Source organism: Porites lutea, chromosome 10, assembly GCF_958299795.1.
Source record: "Porites lutea chromosome 10, jaPorLute2.1, whole genome shotgun sequence".
Lineage (NCBI taxonomy): Eukaryota > Metazoa > Cnidaria > Anthozoa > Scleractinia > Poritidae > Porites > Porites lutea.
In genome coordinates, this window is record NC_133210.1 from 23,059,790 (window position 1) to 23,082,779 (window position 22,990).

General features: G+C 35.9%; 1 protein-coding gene across 1 annotated transcript in view; it reads left to right on the plus strand.

Annotated features, from left to right (window-relative positions):
• The first annotated feature begins 42 nt into the window (after positions 1 to 42).
• Positions 43 to 22,990, plus strand: part of LOC140950546 (rho guanine nucleotide exchange factor 11-like) — a 65,102-nt gene continuing 42,154 nt past the window's right edge. Inside the window, 21 exon segments of the mRNA XM_073399786.1 lie at positions 43 to 454; positions 922 to 963; positions 3,287 to 3,391; positions 4,276 to 4,325; positions 5,412 to 5,469; positions 6,428 to 6,481; positions 8,354 to 8,388; positions 8,659 to 8,736; positions 10,210 to 10,260; positions 10,754 to 10,819; positions 11,769 to 12,047; positions 12,739 to 12,798; positions 15,361 to 15,546; positions 15,979 to 16,281; positions 16,563 to 16,614; positions 16,744 to 16,799; positions 19,055 to 19,153; positions 19,673 to 19,718; positions 20,608 to 20,659; positions 21,421 to 21,518; positions 22,080 to 22,152. Coding sequence (XP_073255887.1) covers positions 933 to 963; positions 3,287 to 3,391; positions 4,276 to 4,325; positions 5,412 to 5,469; positions 6,428 to 6,481; positions 8,354 to 8,388; positions 8,659 to 8,736; positions 10,210 to 10,260; positions 10,754 to 10,819; positions 11,769 to 12,047; positions 12,739 to 12,798; positions 15,361 to 15,546; positions 15,979 to 16,281; positions 16,563 to 16,614; positions 16,744 to 16,799; positions 19,055 to 19,153; positions 19,673 to 19,718; positions 20,608 to 20,659; positions 21,421 to 21,518; positions 22,080 to 22,152 — 1,832 coding nt within the window. The 5' untranslated portion in view covers positions 43 to 454; positions 922 to 932.

Here is a 22,990-nt window from a genome sequence, read left to right on the forward strand (position 1 = left end):
CGGGGCGCCTCATATTTGCGGTGTGTTTATCAGGGGCATTCATCTCGACAATCCGAGCGCCATATTGGTTGTAAGAGGGCTGGAAAATTAGGAGATTTGTTTTGCTCGAGCATTTTGTCGACCTCATATTACGCCAGAGTGAACAGGACTAAATTATTCTCCAGTCAAAAAGGATTCAGCTAGACTTATTGGTATCAGTGCATCTATCATTACTGTTAAAGAAGTCAAATTTCCTTGGGATACCGAGATCTTAAATTAACTGAAGGCTTGGGTGACTAAGGAGAACTGAAGCTAAGTGTTTGGCGGAGGTGTATACTCTTCGTCGACTCGTTGGACTATGTCGGATTATTTTCAACTTTCTGTGGGAATTTCCAGCCATGCTGTCGATGTGTCGACGGTAAAAGAATGAATGTCATTCAAGTCGTTTATCTCCTTCAGCTGATACTGCTAAAAGGTTAGGTGCCGGTTTTGTTGTGTTCAGTTTCTAATCGTGGTTGACACCTTGCGAGTCCACTAATAAACTTATTAAGTTGTAGCAAGGTAACTTTTAAGCTAAATTTATTTTTATTACAGCAGAAAAAATATTTCTTTCCCAGACGAGAAGTTTAATGACTGGTGCTGAACAAACTGGGCTCTGTTTGCGATCACAGCTGAGTGCAACTACTATGAGCTTAAAATATACTGAGAATTAAGCTTAAGATTTCAACCTAAATGTAGTAGTGTAAAAAAATAAAGAAACAAAGCAGGTAGCAAGCGGACTTGGAAATTTTTGGGAGGATGTGTATTTTTCTGCTCAGTTAATGAATTTGTTTTGGTCGTCGTTTCTTGAATTGAATTGGTGAATAAATTAAAGGTGAGAGCAATTCTAAGCATTTTGTAAGGGAACTTGTGTTTATTTACAAGTCGTCTGTTATCTTGTAGGGTGATCCATCATGAACATGGACCCTGTTGAAAATCAAGATGGTAAGAGAAATCCCATTTTGAACATGTGCTGTTTTTTGGTATCTTAGTTTGTGATCTTGAGTTTTGATTTTCCTGTATTTTTATGTGGGTACCTAATTGTTTATGTTACGATACAGTTTGTCCCAGAACGTATTTGAAGCATCCTGCTCATCAGTCTAATAAATATCTAAAAAGTGGCATTTTATTTCCAGTACACGTAGGTTAGATTTGATCTAATGAAGTAGTACGCTTTATACGTTGCTCATCCTTAGCTTCCCCGTCTGTCCTCTTGAATGCTCTTTTTTCGCGTGTACATGTAGTTAAGTTTATATGCGGCTTATTATCGATTAATGGTCCGCCATGTGATTGTTTATAAAATTTCGAGTCCCTGATAATTTGTAAAGCATGTTAATGAAACAACTTGATCACCTGTTGTTTTTTTGTGGGCTGTTTTTTGCTACTCAGCTAAATCAACTTCGTTCTGTTAGTAAATTTAGTATGAAAAATATTGTTTTTACATTTTTGTTACAATGCACACTCGTGTTGTATTCCTTGGTATGGCCGATTCAGGCATGACAACGGTTCAGGAGAAATTGCAGGCTGTTTGGAAACTTCTCTTTGAGTTTGAATCTTATTAATAAAACATATGCCTTAAGTACTTTTGACAATGAAACTTGCTTTAATTGCTTGTTACAAATTTATTTTCTCTTTGCTTGTAACTGTTAAGAACAAATTAATATTTTAAAAAATGTTCCAAATGCGAGGTAATGAAAGATATATGCTATGAATAGAGAGAAATGCTAGCACATGCACCCTACACCACATACATCATGGCTTATGTCACTCATGTAATTCAAACGATTGCAGTCTGTAAAGAAAGTGGTCATTTTGCTCAACTTGTTCCTCAAGGATTGGGTCTTATCTTTGCTCACAGATGCAAATCTTTGTACATCAGTTTAAGTTTAATTTAAGTTAAAGCATTGAAGCCACTTATTTTTTGCAATGCTCCAACTCAAAGTGAAAAACATTACACTTGACATTTGGTTGAAGAGTGGTATGGGCACATCAAAAGTTTTTGTTGAAAGTGGTACCTATAAGGCAGTCGTGAATGATTGTCATGGAACATGCCAAGTTTAGAGTGTTGTTGTTTTGTTCCTAGAGGTTCTGCACACTATAGTACAGAATTTATGTTAATGGTTTTAACAAGAAAATTCTTCTGCAATCCAATTTGCATTTTAGTCATGTTGTTATTTTCACACCTTTTTCAAGAAAGGATGTGTTTTGTTTTGGGAGCTTACCAACATTTACATGTCAGATAGTCCTGCCTTTCTTTTGGTGACCGAAACATGGTTTAAGTGGTTTTCAGTGGTGTGTTTTTTTAAAACATCAAATGGTTAATGGGTTGAGCAAGAAAGATTTCTAAATTAAAGTGGAGAGAATTATTAGCAGAATAGTTTTTTGTTTTTTTGTTGTGTTCTCATAATAGTGCAGAGGTATATTTTAAGACAGAGATAAAAAAACAAATAACTTATGATAAATAATTATGCAACATACAAGCTAAAGAGATCTGTTATGCACTGGCTGTTATACTGGCTGTTTCGGTTATGACCTATAACTGATGCATGCGTTGTGGCCAAGGCCATGCTTAAAACAGTGTCTTTTTATTTTGTAAGAGAAAGAAGCAAAAAAATCCTGAAGGAAAATATAGAAGCCTTGCAGTCAGAGATGGAGTTATGTTCTAACGATTCTTGCCTTTCATAACAAATTGAAATGCTTTTCAGAAAAATGTGATTTGTCAACTTGTTTTATTAAAAACTGAATCTTTGGATAATGCAATTCTAGAGCTCTGATTGGCTTAGCCATCATGGTATACAGCTGTATGAGCCATTATATCATGCTCTCCAACTAAGGTAACTGTACACTTCTGCTCAAAATTAAAAAAAGGGTGAAAATCGGTTGTTTTTGGGAATAAAGTCAGGAAGAATTCTCATTATTTTGTGGCATTTTTAGCAAAACAATTATTCCACTTGCGCTAGTTAAATATGAGATAATTATAGCCAACTCGGCCCTATGCGCCTTCTTGGCTATCTACCATCTGATATCCAACACGCATTTGTGGAATAATTTTAATCTTCTTGCAAGGAATCCCTTCCATGATAATTTAAAAAATAACGAGATGATGAATATATGAAGTTCATATACTTTTACAAGTATTAGAACTGCAGGACGAAGAGATAAATGCCGAGAAGATCATGTGTTAATCATGTGATGATCCTCTCTGCATTTATAAAAATATTACAGCTGAAAAGTGATGACTGGGTGGTAATTATTTTGTTGTGTTTAGGCCAACACTTGATCCAACACTGTGTCATCATTCAACGTGATGAGAAAGGTTATGGCCTGACCGTTACAGGGGACAATCCAGTTTATGTGCAGTCTGTGAAAGAAGGTTTGCATGATGTTTATTCTTTTTTTTGTGAGGAGAGAGTTTTTTTTTGCACACACACATGCACACACAAAGCAATCTAACAGAAGGCCTTGGAAGAAAAATCATGAATTTCAGATTGAAAAGTTACTTGACTGTAGGAAAATGTTCTGTTAACACTGGCAGATAACCTTCACCTTTTCCCTCTTGAATTTTGTTTAAAACTGGGGGATGGGTTTTCTGTGAGAGCATCTTGCAAGAATTTTATGCATTTCTATGAATCATCCCAAAGTCGATCCTTTCTGACGGTGAATTTACCTGATGCTAAATCTTCGAGTAGTTGTGTGGTGCCCACTGTTACTCTTTGTTCACTTGCATGGTACATTGTAAACTTATTAAATTCTCTATCTCCATTTTACGCACACATTTGTTGCTGTTTGATTGCTTTAATTATCCAAAGGAAATAAAGAATCAACCTTCATGTAGGTTAAAAAATTTTCACCTGAATTTAATTTTGACCTGTAACATATATTGAATCAGACTTGGTGATTTGTAGAAGTTACAGTGTGTGTAAAAAGTTTTCTTATCTGTTGGTTTTGCTTTTACATTGGAATCCCAGAGACTGGAATCCCCATTTTATGAACCACCTTCAAAGCAAATTGGTTCGAATTATTGGGAGGTTTGAAAAATCATGGGTAAAATTGCAGTACTTAACTGCTAAAGGGAAGTTACAGCTGTAGATTTGGGTTAAATTATTACGAATTTCGAAAAACCGAGGGTTCAAAAAATGGGGATGCTACTGTACTTATAAAATTTATATATTAAATTACTGAAGTAAACACATAGTGTCACTGAGTTGGATGCTTATCATCAATGTTTTGAACACCTGATAAATCACTTTCTGCCAGGTGGAGCAGCTTACCGTACTGGTGTACAAGTTGGGGATAAGATTATCAAGGTACACTTTTGAAACATTTTTTTGTTGTTTGACTTAACATGACTTTACAAGTACTTGTCAGTGTGGTCCTTTTTTTGGTACGAAATTCTCATTTGTTGTTATGTTAAAGTATTGATGAATTTTATTCATAAATCAAAATAAGTTTTTTAAGAAATTCTTTTTTCGTAAAGCAAAAGTTATGGTTTATTCATAAAGCAAAATATTGTCTGTTTTTGGAATAATGGCTCTGTATTATGGCTTTTATTAGTAATTGAAGACCTGGAAAACATGGAAAACCTGGAGAGTTGTGGCTTTGTGCCATGCTCTTTCTTCTTCAGGGTCGTAATCCTTGCTTATTGAAAGTTGAGGATGGCTTGGTAATAGTTATGAGTTTTTCCATTGAACTCTGTTCACTGCCTCCAAATCCCATTTTTTAATTGGCCTTGAGAGTGTTTTTGTAGCGTTCCTGTTGTCCTTGTCCATTCTCATTTCTGTCAATGTTGTGGTTGCATGGAGCTTGCTAGCAGCTTTGCTCTGCAAAACGATTCTTGATATGTGACATTTCACCTGAAAAACTGATGATTTGATGGAAAATGGGTCCACAGGAACTCATACAGAGGCTCTATAGTATCCTCAAGGTGGAGAATGATCCTGTTAAGGAAACCTCTGGCAAGTATTTTGCCTGCAGTGAAAAGGAGTGAAGTGCTGTGGTGGTTGTTGCAATTTTGCTTGTTGCCCTTACTTTAGTATAGATGTATTGCAGTGTACTGAAACTAACAACACCAAGTATTTCCTGAGGTTTTCCTGGGTTTCATTTTACCTTAGTAAAATATTCTGGGAAAGTCACCCTACTTATATGATTGACAGTTTCCACACTAAAAACAATCTCAGTTGAAAAAAAAAGAAAAAAGTTTAAATTGCGCCTAGAAATTGAATATCGAATCTTGAATAAGGAAGATACTTTATTCAAACTTGCTCGGAATTGTGACATCATTCATATTATTTGCATCTTATGTTAGGGATGCAGGATGTATGGGTAGCAAAATTGCCTCTTATGTTAAGAAAGAATCACTTTTTTTTGTTGACACAACCATAACTTCTTTTTAGGTTAATGGAACTCTTGTGACGCACTACAATCATATTGAAGTTGTGAACCTAATTAAAGGTAAGTAAATTCCCAGTCGTGTTGTCCCAATAAAATTTCAGTGCTTCTTTTACTGAGTATGTATTTGAGAAATATAATTGACTCTCTGGAGTTGTAGTCTTGTCTCGTGATATGCAATTATTTTCTTGAGAAAAATGATAATTACACATTGTGTGAGGGTAAAAAAAACTGAACTATTATAATATATTTATTATATGCAACTGGGAAACTGTAGTAGAATTGTACATGTAGTGGGCAATTCTTCTTAATTTGCTTGGTATAATACTATTTTGCTGCCTTGTGAATGAAAGTAAACAATTGACATACATATTATAAGATCAGAAGTCATTTAGAGCCTTATCCATTGCATCTTGAACTCAGTTAGTTGATGGTCATTGTTCTTTTGTAAATAGTGCGAATGATAAGTGATTTGTAGTGAAGATGCACAGGCACTCCTTTTGAAGTTAATCTCAGAATGATCTTCTATAACCCTGATCCAGTACATGCTCTATGCTCTACCTCGGTTGACATTTACATGTTCCTTTTTTTATTACGCCACAACTTTTCTTGAGTTCAAGAAAGTTAATGTTTATTACATAATTTTAACCATATCATTTGGTTGTGAAATGCTTTCCAAAGCTCTTTGACTAGAAACATTATCTTTTTTGTTTTCTAAGTTAAAGTTTATTTACAATTGACAGTGCCAGTTACTGCTGCACTGTTACCGACCTATGAGCAGTTGACGTATCGTACCCTCTCACACCATGAAAATATCCCACTAATGAGATGCAATTACTGACCATAAACATCTCTTTACAAACCTTGTGCAAGTTTTGTGATCTGTACGATCTGTATGGATTGTAACGTGACTTATTTACAGACCATTGTAGTGCGGATACAAGTGTATATTGGACACCCTCTGCAGTGCTGGCATCTTTTTTTGATCATAAGGCTGATGTTTGTGTTTATTTTATTTTAGCTGGATCATATGTTGCCCTGACTCTTCTAGGAAAAGCACCAGCCCATGTTCAAGGTAGTTTATAGACATTTAAAAGTAGTTTGTGTATTTGATTTGTCAGGAATAGATTTTTGTGGATGAGTGATGACTACCAAGCTAATGTAAAAAAAAAAATAATAATAATAATTGGACTATGGCATTAAGCAGTCATGACAGTACATGCACCTCTCCTGTTATATAACCACTGCTGATTAGTTTTGGTGTGGATCTCATGTGTAGGAACATATTTTTTTGTTATTATTTTCAGTTATATTTCTTTGAACACTGTTTTGGGACAGATGATTGTGTTACTTAAAGAAAATTGAAATGATTGTTAATTTTTTTGTACAGATCATTTTGATCTCTTCTTGTTTTTCCTATAACCATGTGAATGTGGGTGATGGAATTTACTAATCAAAATTCCTGCAGTTTTCACATATTCCTTTTCAATATTTATTTGAGCACTGTGTAACTCTACCTCAATGGATAAGTGGTTTTCTTTGTAACACAGGGCTGTCACTAAGATTGCTAGGTCAGTGTTCTCCTTATCAGGCAGTAACCGGTAAACTTTTCTGCTTGAAGGAACACTTCTTACCGCCTGCAACCGCTTGAAGTGTTACTAAAATCAAATAAGTTGTTTCATAAAATACTCAAGTTGTGATCCAAGCCGATCCGCACAAGAAAAGGAAGTAAATATGGAAAAGAAAAAGTATACACAGCTATTCCTTTCAAAGCACTGCAGGCTGACAATGTTTTCATGGGCTTCTGTCTCAATTCTGGACTTTCTCGACCAGCAGGAAAAGTTCACAATTTCCGTGACTTGTTTTACTAAACTGACCCTAGCGGCAGTAGTCTGAATTTCATCCGATTACTTCGAGTTGTTATTACTCCCTCAGTAAAATCTGAACCGACGGGCCGTTAATGCCGTCCAGTGACGTCACTACTCCTTGACCTTTGCTTTAATTCATGCAAAAAGTAAAACACGATTTTCAAGTGGCAAACTGAGAAATATCGTTTGGAAATGTCTGCATGATACAGAATTGCTTTATTTTTTCGATCATAGTTCATGTTTAACGTTCAAACTATCAACTGCATGCAGTACAACTCTGAACCGGTTGTACTGAATTCTATGATCAAACTCGGTTGAAATCACGCAATGAAATAAACACACACATGGAACATTTAGTTCAAAAACACAATGATTTGCTTTAATTGAAAAGAAGCTATTTGGTCCTTAACGAAGAAAAAAACAAGGAAACAAGAAAAAAAATCTAACAGAATCGTTACACTTGATGGTAAAAATAGCAAGAAGGTCAAATCATAATATTAATCTCAGAAAACTTCGTGTAAACAAAATCACCGCCACTGAAACCACAAAGCGGCTCCAAATGAAAAACCTACCGACTCTCTGCAATGATTTGCAGTTTAATTTAGCATTGCAGTGCCGAAGACAAGGGCAGTTTTGCTGTTTAAGATAAAGATTAAGCTTATCGAAATGTTTGAACTGCACGAAAGAATGCCAGGGATGCAATCTGCTGAACATCAAGCGATAATCCCACTAAAATTTTTCATAATTATACATAATTATGTGAATGTTTAGACAATCAACCAATCACAATGACTACCCGGTTTTCGGGTAGTTAGTGACGTCACTGGATGGCACTAACGGCCGGTCGATTCAGCCTTCATTCGTAAAATTCTTTGTTTTGAGGTGTTTAAAATACTTTTTGGTCAATTGGTTGACAGGATGCTTGAAAATAAAAGCCTTAATGAAAGCGAAGCCCCCATACCATATTTTGCGTTTGTTTTCCATGAAAGTAGATGGGGGTTATACTCATAGTAGGTGGAAGAAATCATTGGGCCTCAGCCGTTAGTGACAGCCCTGTAACATTTTCCTTTTGTTTGCAGCAGAGAGGCAAGGATCTGCATCACCACCTGCAACTGTAAGTTGCTTTTATCTTTTTAAGAGTCAAATTGTCTCTTTAACCTTATTCTTTGAGATACGTGAAAATGAATCCATGAATCCTTGGATGGACCTGGACGGATGAAGGATGGATACTGGAAAACTTGCGTTCATTAGTTTTTTAGTTGGAGTATGATAAATTCCTACATGTAACTGTCACAAACTGTAACTATACAGGCATCTGTAATCAATACCCTTTGTTTGGTACTTGTTATGTTAATTCATTTATTTTGTTATTTATTTCAATTAGATGCCCAGAGATCCTGTCAGAGATGAGAGAACAATAACTATTCAGCGAGTGTTAGATCAAGAAAGACAGTTTTATAAGGTGAATTCCGTATAAACCTAGAGATATATGAACTGTTACTGAAGATGATGATGTGAACTAGTGCTTGCGGTCCACAGTAGTCATCTTGCGCAGGACTTGTTAGAACCTAAAGCCACCAGTCAACGGGCCATTAAGTTTGAAAGTAGACAGTCAACATGAAAAAATAGGCAGCTGAAGGCAATTTCAAGCTTTCACTCAGTCACCTTACCATTTTCCCCCAAAAGGTAGGCAGAATTTAAAGTAGCCAGTTTTTTATCCAGTTGCCGGCACTTAATGAGAAGCCTTGCTAATATGTGACCTCTCACGGGAAAACATTCCTAACAGCTTCCCGATAAACGGGGGAAACGCCCAGCTTTCGAAACTAGTTGCAAACGGCTCATTCACCTGTTTGAATGGGTTCATTGAATGGCTGAACGGGTTGTTAAGTTTTCCGAACGGCTAACACAAACAAGCAAATGGCTCACTCACCAGTTTGAACGGGTTCATCGAACGACTGAATGGGTTATTAAGGTTTTCGAATGGCTAACACAAACGGGCAAACAGCTTACTTATCCGTTCAAATTTGACCTGAAATTTGACCCACCAGCAATTTGAATACGCGGTGAAGCGTTGTGTGACAGGACCGTGTGACGGATGGTACTAGACTTTTTCAATTACTAGAGAGCCTCAGTTATTTAGGTGGTTTCAATACAAACAAATCAAAAATTAAAAATGAGTGATGTGGAACTTTTTCTCTTCATTCTCAAGTTGCCTTCAACTCTCAACCAAAGGATGGTCTGCCAAAATAATGATATCCCAAGTCCTGCTCGTGCACAGCTACAAGAATCCAACATTCTTTTTATTACGCACAGTATTTCCTTCCACTGTTGATTTGTGCGACTGCACGCAAAAAGACCGACAAACGTTTGTAATGTATACATGCGGAATGTTTGGAATGCATTGTTTACATATGGCTTTAATTCATTGTCTGATAAACCTGCAGATTGATTGCCGGATTGTCTGAACTGATTACTAACTAATCTGTAGGTTTTGATTGCAGTGTCTTATTCTCAAACTGTGCGATGGTGTATTTGTCATTATTTTCATCAAAACAATGTATAGTAAAATTTTACGTAATAAAATTATACATAGATTTGGTTTTTGTGATATCCGGAATCATCATTGTCTAGGTCCTTTGGCTGCAGTGATGAAACTTAACTTGACCTCATTGATTATTCTGGACATTTCAAAAGCCGCATCCAATAATTATTTATAAAATTTTTCAAAATTTCTATTGAGACATGACACTTGACTTGGCTACCTGTTGATTTGTTAGCTAGCCAGATTTAGATCTTAGTGGCTTAAGGATTAGTTCTTAATAGACATACGGTGTAAGGTCAAGCAGTATATGTACAATGTTTGCCTGAGTAGGTGCTGCCTTAAATGTAGGCTGCATTTAGCACTGGCTCTACATATGCAATGATTACCTTTTAGAAAACAAGGGAAGAATATATGAAAAGGCCATCAGAAAAGCTTCAGAAAGAGGTACTCCACTCTGTATTTGTTACAAAATATTCAATGCTGATTTTTGTGTCTGGTAACAATAGTAGTTTGGTGTATGGTATACATGTACCACTGTACATGGAGCTCCATTATTATGACCCTGAAATGGGACAGCATCACATTATGATATTCAATACTACAACTTTTAGCTATGTAACTTATTCCTATAACTAGTCTATATTATAATTCAGTGCTCCAAGCTCAACTATTTTGAAAGTTGCCTTTGGGCAACCTGAAATTGTAGGATGATGGTTGGTCATAACAACCATGTGATGTTTGAGTCTTTAGGATGAGGAAACCACTGGACTTGATGTTCAGGTCAAATAAAAGTTGCTGTAATAGCAGCTTGGTCATATGCATGTAAACACGGTGTCGGCAGGGTTCTACCCTACCACAAAGGAAACCAGTACTGAAGGAAGCTCTATCTTTTGGTTCTTATTCCTTACATTGTATTTATGGCACATATCCAATTCAGTTTGCAGAATCAACAACTCGAATCAAAGCCTTTGAGGCAGAACTTAGTGCTTTACTTCAATCTCAGGTAACAACAGAATCAGTTTCATTTCTGTACATTCAGTTAATAAGTTTGTGTGGTGACAATTATTAATGTCAGTGTGTGGTGGAGCAGCGAGTATAGAATGTTTAATCTTTTATGAAGTAAAGAAGTTGCATCTTTAATGTTCAGACATTATCTAACCTGATATTGTGGTATTGTGCTCAGCAGGTAAGGGACCATTCATAGCCGGTAAGGCAAAAAATATGTGCCAGAGGGGCAGTTTTCTTGATGGGGGAGCGGGTGTAGTGGGAGAGGGGTAGTGGAGTGAGGGACATGACCCTGCTCTCGCTGGGAAATTTAGGGGCTAAGTTCTCTGAAACATCATTCCCTCATTTTAAGACCTATTTTACGCAAACAGTTTAAAACATTTAATTCCAATAATTTTACTCTGTCTTTAATGTTCTCTTTCCAAAATGTGTGGCCCAGAAAAAGGAAAGCTAATTATCATTCATTTCGGTGTTAGAATCAGATTGGATCATGACTTGCTTATTTTTTAAAACTACATAGTTAATTTTAGTAAACCTTCAAGCGGCTGTAGGCGGTAAATTGTACCGGTTACCTCCTGATAAGGGGAACACTGATTAGATGATCCTCTATTAGTAGTAAGTGGCCAACCTTTGTTAAGTGCTTTACCAAAAAAACTGATAAAAATGGTGATAATGCACCTTGTCCCCCCCACCCCCCCCACCTCAAATTTTGCTTAACCATTGTTTCCAGTTTCTCTTGGGTATTACAGTTGTCCCAAGAGCATTCAAAGACAATGGTTGTGCAAGATTTTGGGGGGTGAATAAGGTGCTTTGTGGTCTATGTGAAAATGGCGAATGTGCATAGTAAACAAATTTTGCCTATGGTAAATTGCTAGTGTACAAAATCATCTGCCTGGTCACATGTACTGCCTTCTTCAAATTTCCACCAACACTTGTCTTTTTTGCAGCCACCACTCTCTAACAATGGGCCATTCTCAGCACCCCCTGGTAAAACTGCCCCTCCCACAGTTTGGCAGGCCCCAAGCCGAATTCCAAGCAGGTGTCAATCACTTTCGACTGATGATGGGATAAGTCAGCCTCTGAATCAAGATCCAAATGCCCTGTATGACAACTACCTTCAGACACCTATCACTGTAGATGACACAGACAAGTTCTCACCACAGAGACCATCCTCTCCACCTGTGCCACCAGAAAGGAAGCCCCGTCCCACAAATGATCAGCTTGTGGTAAGTGAAATATCACTTTGCTTATTTCAAACCCATAAACCTGTCATAATTTTGGCAATAATGTGTTTGTCCTACTTAGATAAATGAAACATATTATGGTTTAGGTTATGATATTTCAGCCTTTAAATTCAAGGACCTGTTTGTTATTGGGTGATTGAGGGACATGTCAGTGTTGTTGTTGCTTTTTGTTTTTTCTGTGTGATTTGATAGTACTGCTCAGTTTTGTAATGGCAATAAAAAAACCATGAATACTGGACTTACTGGTATTATTTCACCTATATAAAAATCAGCAACAGAGACCTTTTCGAATCAACATCTTTGTAAAGGTGCTGTTTTGTTTACCTTTCTGTTTGTAATGCCATGGTGAAATTGAGAACATCATTCAACTTATCACCATTTACCCTAACTTGTAAAACAGGCATCTGAGCTAACAAGATAAGCAGTAATTTGGGACAATTCTTGTGTGAAAACAAGAGTGTGTCCTATTTTACTTGTACTTGAGTTGTAGTTGAATTATCATTCATAGTCCCCATCGTAATCTTTATTAAGCTGTTAGCACTGAGGTTTCTCCATGGTTCAGTTCACAGGGCAGCGTTGACTTAAAATATTATGCTTAGACTTTGCTAATCAGCATTTTTGTGCAGCTTTCTGACATTAATTTTGCTAATCAAACTTGTGCATTAATCTATAGCAGCTAAGTGGTGTAGGTTCAATCACTAGCCCCAGCAAAAAAAGGCATAAGAAGTTATCTGTAAGTATAATGCTAATTTCCCCCTTATAAATTTTATACTTATCAATAATTAATCTTTAACTGCTTCCCAATTTATAAGCCATTTGATGGTAGCTCTTGGCCATTGATTTAGTCATTCTTACTTGTACGTGTTGGTTGTGTATAATAACCATCAGGTGGAGAGCTTGTCCGCTTCTCAGCAAGATTTTGTTGGCTTCTTTCAGAAGGAGATGCTGTTGATCCATTATTAAATGTAACTGAGCTTAATAAGAAAAAGAATTTCTTATCTTTTCTAATACTGTATAAAAGATTGTTGACTCAGGGACAGTTTAGAAGCATTAGGATTGAGGTAACAAGTCATACGTGCAGTGCCTTTATTTATCCTCAGATTTACAGTGTAGCTCTCAAAGCTAATATCTCCGAGATAGAAGAAAATAAATATTTAATTGAAGTAATTTTATCCTAAAAATTAATAAAATAAAATAAATGAAAGGAAATACAGCACTATATAATTTAAGTACCTATTAGTTGTATTATTATATTTGTTCAAATGAGATTTGTCGCACTTTGTATTTGAACTCCCTTATCGCTCGATCGAGTCGCCATAGGGATAATCAAGTTGCACAATAGACTGGTTCCACTCGTTACGTCACAGGTAATTTCATGTTGTTAACTGGAAGTTAATCTGCCGTAGAAAACGCCGTTTTTTCGCCTTAGGAACATCGAATTGGCAGAAAATAATAGCAAAATCGTTTTTAGAATACTTTTTTACATATAAGGGGATAAACTTGTATTTTTGGGTTTACATGCCCTATTTTAGAATGGCTCAATTTTGGTGCATTATTAAACTTAACTCTTTGAGAATTCAAGTTTAAGTGAATTAGCTCTATTTGATCCTAATAAGAAACAAAAATTATCATAGTTTTTGTGCAAGCTGTGATAACGCTTTCCTTGGAGTTATTCTTTTTTCTGCTGATAAACTCTTAAACTGTTTGTCAACTTGCCTTTTTGGATATTTAAATGTTTGTGCGACTTATTTTGAGCTTACTGGCTTATAGCCAGTAATGCTCCATGCTGTTGTCTGCATAAGAAAGAATGAACGAGTGAATGTAAGGTCATTTCTATTGTTCTCATGTATGTACTAATGCGTAACCTTCGCAGCTGAAGGGACTGGGTTCAATACCTGCTTCATGTATGTCCCATTTGTTTACTCTGTTTTGTAAAGTGTTGTTATGACAAGGAGGAATTTGTTACTGATTGTTCTTAGGGCTTGATAAAAAGGTTAAATAGGATATTATACTGGGATATTTGAAAAACGTAAGGTGTTTGTTTTCATGAGGAATGGTCTTCAAACAACATGCTCTTTTTTTGACTTACGATAATTCTTGAATTGGTTTAGCCAAATTATTTTTTTGCTTTTTCTATCTATTCGTAATATTGCTTCATGTGTTGATTGAATTTTACTAGTAATGAATAATTTTTAATTGTTAGAAGTATTAAACATTGAAAATCATAGTGTTGAAAAATGCAAGCACGAATGTGTCACTTTTACTGCCGTATTTATTTGGCTATAAACAGATCTTGGCTATAAGCCAAGACCCTAAACTTGAAACTTGTAGAATCAGTATAACCAAGAACAAAAGATAAGTCCAAAACACCTGGTTATAAGCTGTTCGTTACAAGAATTTAAACTAATGTAAAACTTAACAATTTGGGAAAGAATGTGACCTCTAGGAAAACGTACAATTGCTGTTTGGGTTTTTTGCTGCTATCAGTTTTTCTTCATGTCTTCATCGCATTATACTTGAAATGATCACATAAATTGTCTTTCAATCAAAACAAACCACATCAGTTTGTGTTATGTTTGTCCCTGTTTAGTAACTAGGCAAATGTTTCGAAGCACAAGTGTGACCAAACATGGCAGACTGTTCACACATTCGTTGACATCTTTCATTTGTTTTACACCTTCCCTCGTTGTACAAGGCTTACCAATGTGAGATTTTAGTTTTGAGACCTGTTTTAGTCTGATATTTTGACAAGTTGGGACTGAATTTCTGTGCTTAGCTAACTTAACATTCAGATTTGTAGTTATGCAATCAATTCTACAGGTAGCGTTAGTTCTGTGAATGCAACTAACAATGCGCAGTCTTTGTAGTCAGATCATGTTGGCGTTGGCAAACTGGAGAATAATAGTTTAGGTCATCATAAGGAAAAATAAATGAGTTATTCCTTGCTTATGTAGGCCTGTAGTTTTATTCACTTGTAGGAAAAACACTGCCTCATTAGTTATAGTAGATGTTAGTTTTAGATTATTATAGTGAACTAATCAGATTGCTTGAAATACCAAGATCAACGGGTGTAAAATGTGATGTAATTATAATGATTATTTTTTTGAGTGCATACAAATCAGGTCATATACTTCAAGCTCCCAAACAGCTGCCTACTTTGCACATGAACGTTCATATAATGCTTTTCAACCTTCAAATGTTTGGCAGCAAAACATGTCATTGTTCCACCCAAAAATTAGACATGTGAAGTGTGGTTGATGGAGACAGTGCTTGATATGAACTTTTTGCTCTACAGCTACCTGAGGGTCCAGTTCATGTAAGACAGAGATCCAGTCCAGATGCTTTATTTCCCATGATGAATGGAAACAACTCTTCAGAGAGAGGATTTTCTGCAAGAGATAATGTCAAGAAAAAGAGCTTTGATGATACATCAGCCATACCACGGGCTATTCACTACAGCAAAACACAGAAAAACTCACTGGTAAATACCTATGACTTAAAACAAAGCTTGAATTGTTTTCTGGTGCTTTTTCAGGGAGTCAAGTAAGTATATATGAAGTTTCAAATATCAAATAAAAGGAAAATAAAAGTATTCCTGTGATGTGAAAAAAAAAATGTTATTTTAATGAACTATTTGATACTACTTTCAGTAGTCCAGTATAAATCACCTCGGTTTTAGCAAAGGTAAGCTGGTATTAGACTGCCTTTTTTTATTGAACATACATTACAAAAATGACTTAATGCCCAGACTAATCATGCTGGATCCTTGAAGTCCAGAGGTAAAGCCATAAATTTACACATAGGTTCTTTTGGATGACACCACTGAGCGCTGCATCTAGAAACATCTATATCCATAGTGTTAGTATTGTGTTTAGTAGTATAATGCATTCATTTTTTCATGTTTGTTGTGTAGACCTCATCTCTTCCACGGGCATGGGTTCCATATAGCCATGAAAATAAAGCAGTACAAATAGATGACTTGAGGGGTAAAGGTGGAAGTAACATCAACACCAGTTCTCCTCCAGCCACACCAACACTGTCAGAACCAATGGAAAAGAGAATTCGAAGTGATACTCCAGAGAACTTTATGGATGCAGATGATGATACACAGTCAGGTTATGCTGAGACTAACAAATCAGGTGTCATGCATCACGGACAGTCAATTAATTCAATTATCTCAATGGAAGACGATGATTTTGCTTCTGATGATGAGAAGGTACAAGGCAGTGAAATCGTTATTATTGTAACAGCTGTATGCACCAGGCATACTTCCTTTCTGTTTTAGATAAACTAACAAGAGACACCTAAAATTAAAGAAACAAGAAATTATATGACAAAGGTTGACAGCATATATACTCAGGTTTTTCTTGTCGTGAATACATGTACCGTAAGTGCCTCTATGTGTTTGTGTTCTCTGTACGTTGAGAGTTTGGATCATTTCTAATCTTACCTAATAAACACCCATAGCAATTTTTTATGGTATGTTTTGATCCACAGATAGATGACCATGGTCCTTTTAATAGTTTGGACATGCTAAAGAATAAACCAGGTAATAAACTTAAGTTAAGTAATATTTAGCTGGTCTTGAGGTTTGAAATACCGTAATTTCTATTCATGGTAAGATGGTGGAAACTATTCATCCTTGATTTTGTATTTAATGCGTTTGCTTATGTTTCAGCTCATCTTGCTGTGTTTCTACATTATCTTATATCTAACAGTGATCCAAGTAGTCTGGTAAGTGTTCTGTGGTCCTCAGTTTAATACGCATAGGACCTGTATCATGCAGTTTAGCCAAACCTAGCCTTTAGGTACTGGCCAACAAATGGAGTGAAACTTAAAAATAACTGCTTCAATCAGTGAAGGAACATAAAAATAACAAAGGAAGTATAGTGGAAGGTGTGGATGGGCAAAGTTATTTGAAGATTAAAATGCATTGCAATGAATTAGGGTGTTTGAAAACTTTTCAGCCCAGTAGTTTTTCAAGACTTATTATCGTTGTCTACTCTCACTCTCTTGGAAGACATAGTCCGTCACAAAGCTGTGATCCATCCAGAAGAAATTTCTTCATGGCAAGTTGTCATAGCAAGTGATATTGACAAAACTTAAACGAAATACACTAAACGTCTGTGACATGTCAGTTCCTTTATGATTCAGTATCTACAGGACTAAATTTAATGCCCTGTGACATCTCTTGAGGACCAGATCTTAGTAAAGAGGGTATTTCCATCAGCACAGGTTCTCAGCAACCAGGGGGTTATCTGATGCAGAAATTGCAGTTCCTTCACTTGTCAGAGGACAAAAATAAAAATAAAAAATACTTCAATCTTTCAGACTTTTAATGTTTTCTTGTAAATACATGTCGTGCTTAGATTTAAATGACTGCCATTATTGTCAATATTTTATTCCTTACGAAAAAAAAAGAGCGAAGATCTGTAAATTGGTTGTGTGCGTAGCGTGCCCAATACACATAAGGATCGTCAAGCAAAGCTTGATCTTGCTTTGGTCATAAATATCTCTTTCAATTGGTTTGGGCAAATGCAGTTACCTAGCAACAAGGTAGCATGTAAACAAAACCACCAGAACCTGACCCGGTTGTTTTAGTGGCCATTTAAGAGGTGAGGAAATGCTTTTAGCGATAAATTTTGAACTTAGAAGTACCTTTAGAGAAAATAGATGTGATTTGGACCAGATTGTACAACAAGATAGGACTATTATGTGATAAATTGTGCGATTTTTAATGTTGTTTAACCCATTTGCTCCTGGAGATTTTGCCAAAAAACGCGTTTTGAAGCTAGTCGAGTGGTTTTGTGGTCACAGTCGTGCTATAAGGAGCTAAAACTTACCACAAAACTGTTTACTGGTCATACATTTCACAGCCTTCTGACCCAGATGCAAACTGTTTGCTTGTGAAGTTCGGGCATGCACGGAAAAAAATTGTTAAATTAGTCCAATTGTCCCCGCTCGGAAAAGAAAACAAATAGAAAGAAAGAAAAAGGACACTTGTTAAATATTACATGATGCAGTTACACTGCTGACCACGCTGCCTGTCTCTGAAATCAAAATGGCTGCCCAAAGGTACCACAATCGAAGGTTTCAGATGTATTGCAAGGCTTTCTTTAGTGATAAATCACCTTAAATAACATTAAAATTGGGAAAATGTTTAATGAAAGTTCGAATTTATCCTTTACCTTACTTGAATTAAACTTCTTTTATTTTTACAAATAATTAGATTTTCCTCTAATTGTGCGATCAGATGCGATTTGAGGCCAAATGTGATTGCACCATTGCACAAAATCGGAAGCTCTGCTTGAAACATTGTTTCAATTTATTGCAAAGAACCTTAAATGAAAGCAAATATTTCATTTTAGTTTTCTCAAATTGTGCAATTTTTTTTATACGAATTATGGGATTTTTCACGAATTCTGCGAAAAGTTGCGATTTGAGGTCAATTATGCAAAGTCACAGAATATCAGAACCATTGGTTTAAATGCGTTATTAAATTTTACTGTCAATAGCCTTGATATTTTCCTCCAATATATCTTTGAATTTGTGTTTAATATGGCTCCATCAACTTTGAGCAGCGTTTGCCAGCAGAAGTGCTATGGAAAAGGCTTTAAATCATGTATGATCATCCTCAGTAGTGTAGTTGTAAGGACAGGTCGTACTGAACAGGATATATGGTGTCTGATTCCTCTTTGAATACCCTTTTCTTTTTTCTTTCTTTTTTCTGGTGGTTTGTTTTGTTTTTAAGAAGGAAAAAAAAGAACTGTCTTTCTTCCTTCTTACCTACCTACTGGCCCTTAGCGCAGTTTTGCGAGGCTCTGCAATTCACTTATTTCTAGTATTTTATGTGTAGTGTGTCTTTCTTCAACTTCTTCAGTTTAACTCTTACAGGGCATAACTTCAAGAGTCCCTGGGATCTGGGTTTGTGTCTTGTAAATTTCATATCCATGTCCTTTCTCACCAGATAGTTAAATTTTTTCTTGCAGTTTTTTTGGCTGGTTACAGATTCCTACAGAGAAGGAACACCAAAGGAGATGAAGAAATGGTCCTATGAGATCTACTCCACATTTCTTGCAGAGCGCGCAGTATGTGTTACAGTCTTAATTCAAGTTACTCTACCTCACAAATATTGCTGCCAAAATAACCCATGACTTCTACACAGCGATAATTAGATACTTTTTTTTATTTCCAGTATGAATATCAATTTTGAAACACCCTTTATACTTCTGTGAGTCCATGTATAGTAGATTTGCTCGTATACCCTGTTGAATCACTCCCTTTCTGAGGCTTTTAATCAATCAAGTTGAGTTAACAAATTACTGAAAATTACTTTAATTATTTTAGGCCCTTTTCACATGTATCTCTTTTTTATTGAGAATTTTTCTTTCTCCATTTCCCTTAAATTCTGGTTGAATTGTGAGCCATGTCATTACCTGTCCATTTTTGTTTGAGTATAATAATAATGTTATTATATATTTTTTGTTAATTTATGTCTGCAACAACCAGTAGCTGTGTATACTGGAAAGAGCATACACATCCTCTTTGAAGGTCCTCATCGCATTTACCTGATTTATGATACCTGTCTCTCTCTCTTTTATTATCAGCCTCTGAAAGTTGACATGGATAAAGAGACCATTGTACAGCCAATTGGTAGGTAAATACGAGTGGTCTATTGGTGTAGCATTAATTTAAGGAAAGTCTAAGAAACTGTTTAAGACTGCCACATAGATAGGCCTTTTGCATTAGTTGATCACATGATCAACTTTTGTTAAACACAAAAAAAGTGTGCTTTTGAAAAATTTTGTTAGCTTGAGCTGAAAGAGCATATTAAAATTAGGTAACCTGTAAATTTTCAGCTGTATATCTCAAAAGTAGCAGTTGCAATGGCCGCCGAAAATTAGAAGGATTTGTAAAAACAACTTTTGCCACGCAGTCACACTTGAATGGTTTTCTATACAAATCCTTATAAATTTTGAAATTTTCAAATTATTGTGAAGTGTTTCCTTAAGCATTACAGGAATCAAATCTCCTAATATTCATAACGGCAGTTTGAACCCTTAAATGCGTAAGGGAAAGATTTAACGACAGTTTAAAGATTCCAGAAGTTACAAGGAATTGCACGGAAAACCACTCGAGTGTGACTGGGTGGCAAGAGCTGCTTTTCTCATACAAATCCTTCTAATTTTCAGTGGCTGTTGCAATCACTACTTTTGAGATATATGGCTGAAAATTTACAGGATACCTAAATTTAAAATGCTCTTTTAACTCGTGCTAACAAAATTTTTCAAGAGCGAACTGTTTTGGTGTTTACTAAAAGTTGCTCACTTGATCAACTAATGCAAAAGGCCTATTGAAAGAGATAAAACACATTTTTTGATCAGCCAACATCATTGTCTTGTCACTTTATTGTGACTGGTGATTACAGTTTTTTAACAACATCAGGCAGGCGAAATTTACCATGCTTAACTTGTTAATAAAAATAATATAATATTGTTTATTCCTTATTTGAATGTTCTATAATGTGGATTCCTTTTTTCAGAGAGCTGCTTGGGTTCTGAAGAAAATCTTAAGAACTTATTTCAGCAAGCCAGGTACAAATGATTATTATCTTTTTACATTATTCCAATTTCTCTGCTGGTACATATAATTTTGGAATTAATTTTGTGAGCTTCATCATCAGCTGCACCGTGGATTAACTAGACTCATTAGATCAACTATCCAAAACCATTGTTTGAAGCTTCTAAAGCTATTTTCTGAACTAGGTTTTCTAAAGTAGTTCCATTTGAAGATTTACAATTATTTGATGAGGCTGAGTAAAAACAACCTAAAACATGGTTACCTTGATCAATGTTAAATTCCTGACTTCATATGACTGTTCTTAAGCAAATTCAGTCTTCAAAGGGATGTTTAGTTAGCAGATATTCTTCAAATAGTGGTTGTCATCTACTGAGTTGTATTTTTGCTGTTTTCTTTGTAGTGGTTTGTTTAATTTTTTTAATTCCTTGCAAAACGTGTGAAATTTTCTGCCGTTTTCTCCAGTTCTGTCAAAAAAGCGGAGCTAACATAACCTTGTCCCCAGGGCCTCTCTTTCTGCTCTGCCTTTTTCTGTTGTTATCCGGAACTATTGATGTCATGTTACTAGATATCTCAGACATCATCCAATTTTGGTCAAAGCCAGCTGGTTGTGATGAACTAGCCAGGGAATTTGAGGCAATTAGAAATATTTTGAATGAAGAATAATAGTCAATTCATTGGTCCTTTATATGATATTTATTGAGGTTCTTAATCTGCAGTTTCTAATATACACAATGATGTTTACTGTTTTTTCCCCTGGCCATATTCATTTTTGTAGGGCTGCTGCAGGAGACGAAATAGGAGAACTATTAGCAGATTTTAGGAATAAACGAGCTCTTGGTCTTGGTAGTTTGTTTGGGGATCATCAGCTTCAAGGTACTAATAAGAAGCAAATTCCCACTATTAAAGTAACTGTTAACATTGTAAGTACATTGTCAAGAAATAACATGGAGAGAAGATTTTGTAGTGCAAGAGTAGTAGTCACAGTTATCTTATCTTTTTTGGAAACCTTATATAACTGAGTGGATGATCTTTTCCCATAGTAACTGTCTCATAGATTATTGTCTGGTAGAGCAGATGGGCAGGGGCTTCCACTTTCGGCAAAGCCAGCCCCTTGGCAGAGTTATGCCTGTGGCTGGTAAACCCATTGAGCTCTCACGCCAATGGCACCAGGCACCTGTCACAGTGATTTATCAGGGTAAAAATAAAAAGGGGGAAGGGATGGAGGGAAAAGAGTGATCCAAAGACTAAATAAAGAGAGAGGCCGGCAGGAAATGCTGTACAAAGCACATAGAGATGATCCAAACCTGACTGCGCTTGAACCACTGCACTGACCATTGCCCGACAATACGCGCCTGCACCCCTAGTTGTTAACTACATTAAATTTAATTTAACTTCTTATGAACTTCTTGTTTTAACTGGTTGCATGTCTTACAGATGATCACATGGATAAGGGAAAGGAACTGCAAGTAGTGGAACAGACCCTGATGCCGCACTTGGAAAATATCATGTAAGTTCAGTTGCCAAAGTGCCTGAAAAAAAGGAGTGTTGATGACTTGAGTGTCAAAGCTACTAGTTGCCAGAAAGCATCTTATTCATTATCTTGTTAGTTTTATTGTCAATTAATGTTTTATTCACAGGTCAAGGAATAGCTACTGAAATTTTCAAAATTGGTTTCCAGCACTTGCGTACTTTTTGTCTTGAAACCTACGTGGAGACATCCAGCAGGGAATTTCAAAACCCATTTAGGGGTACAAACAATGTAGCCCACAATATTATTGGCCTTGTGTGAGCAACTTGGCAAAATACGGACCTTTGTGAAGTCATAACACGAAGTGAATTGAAAACATGGCATGAATTCTCTTGTTATAAGCAGAGTTTTTTTAAAACAAGCATTTAAGAAGAAAAATGAAAGATTTATAACATGACTTTTTAGGGTCCTCATGACTCCATTATCAAGTGAGATGTGAATAATATTACAATTTATTGAACAAATGCAAGAGATGAGAAGAAATAAATCACATACTGGTTAAGTAAGCACTTTGGCCCGCAGCGAATAGCATTGCACGTGTAGTGAAGGTGTGAAGTTCTTAATTAAAAGCATTTCTTTGACACCTTCACTAAATGCACAATCCAAATCCCCGGGGGGTGAAAGTGTCACTTTGTTCTTTATAATGAAGTGAGTTATCTTAGTAATAATTACTAAGATAACTAAAAAAAAGGAATTATTAATTTTTCTAAATCATAACATAGGAAAATTGTTATCAAAGTGTTTTCCTTTAGTGCAACTTTAAATAGCTCTTACATGTTCCTTTGATCTTTTATCACTTTATCGAAAGTCTCTTTTG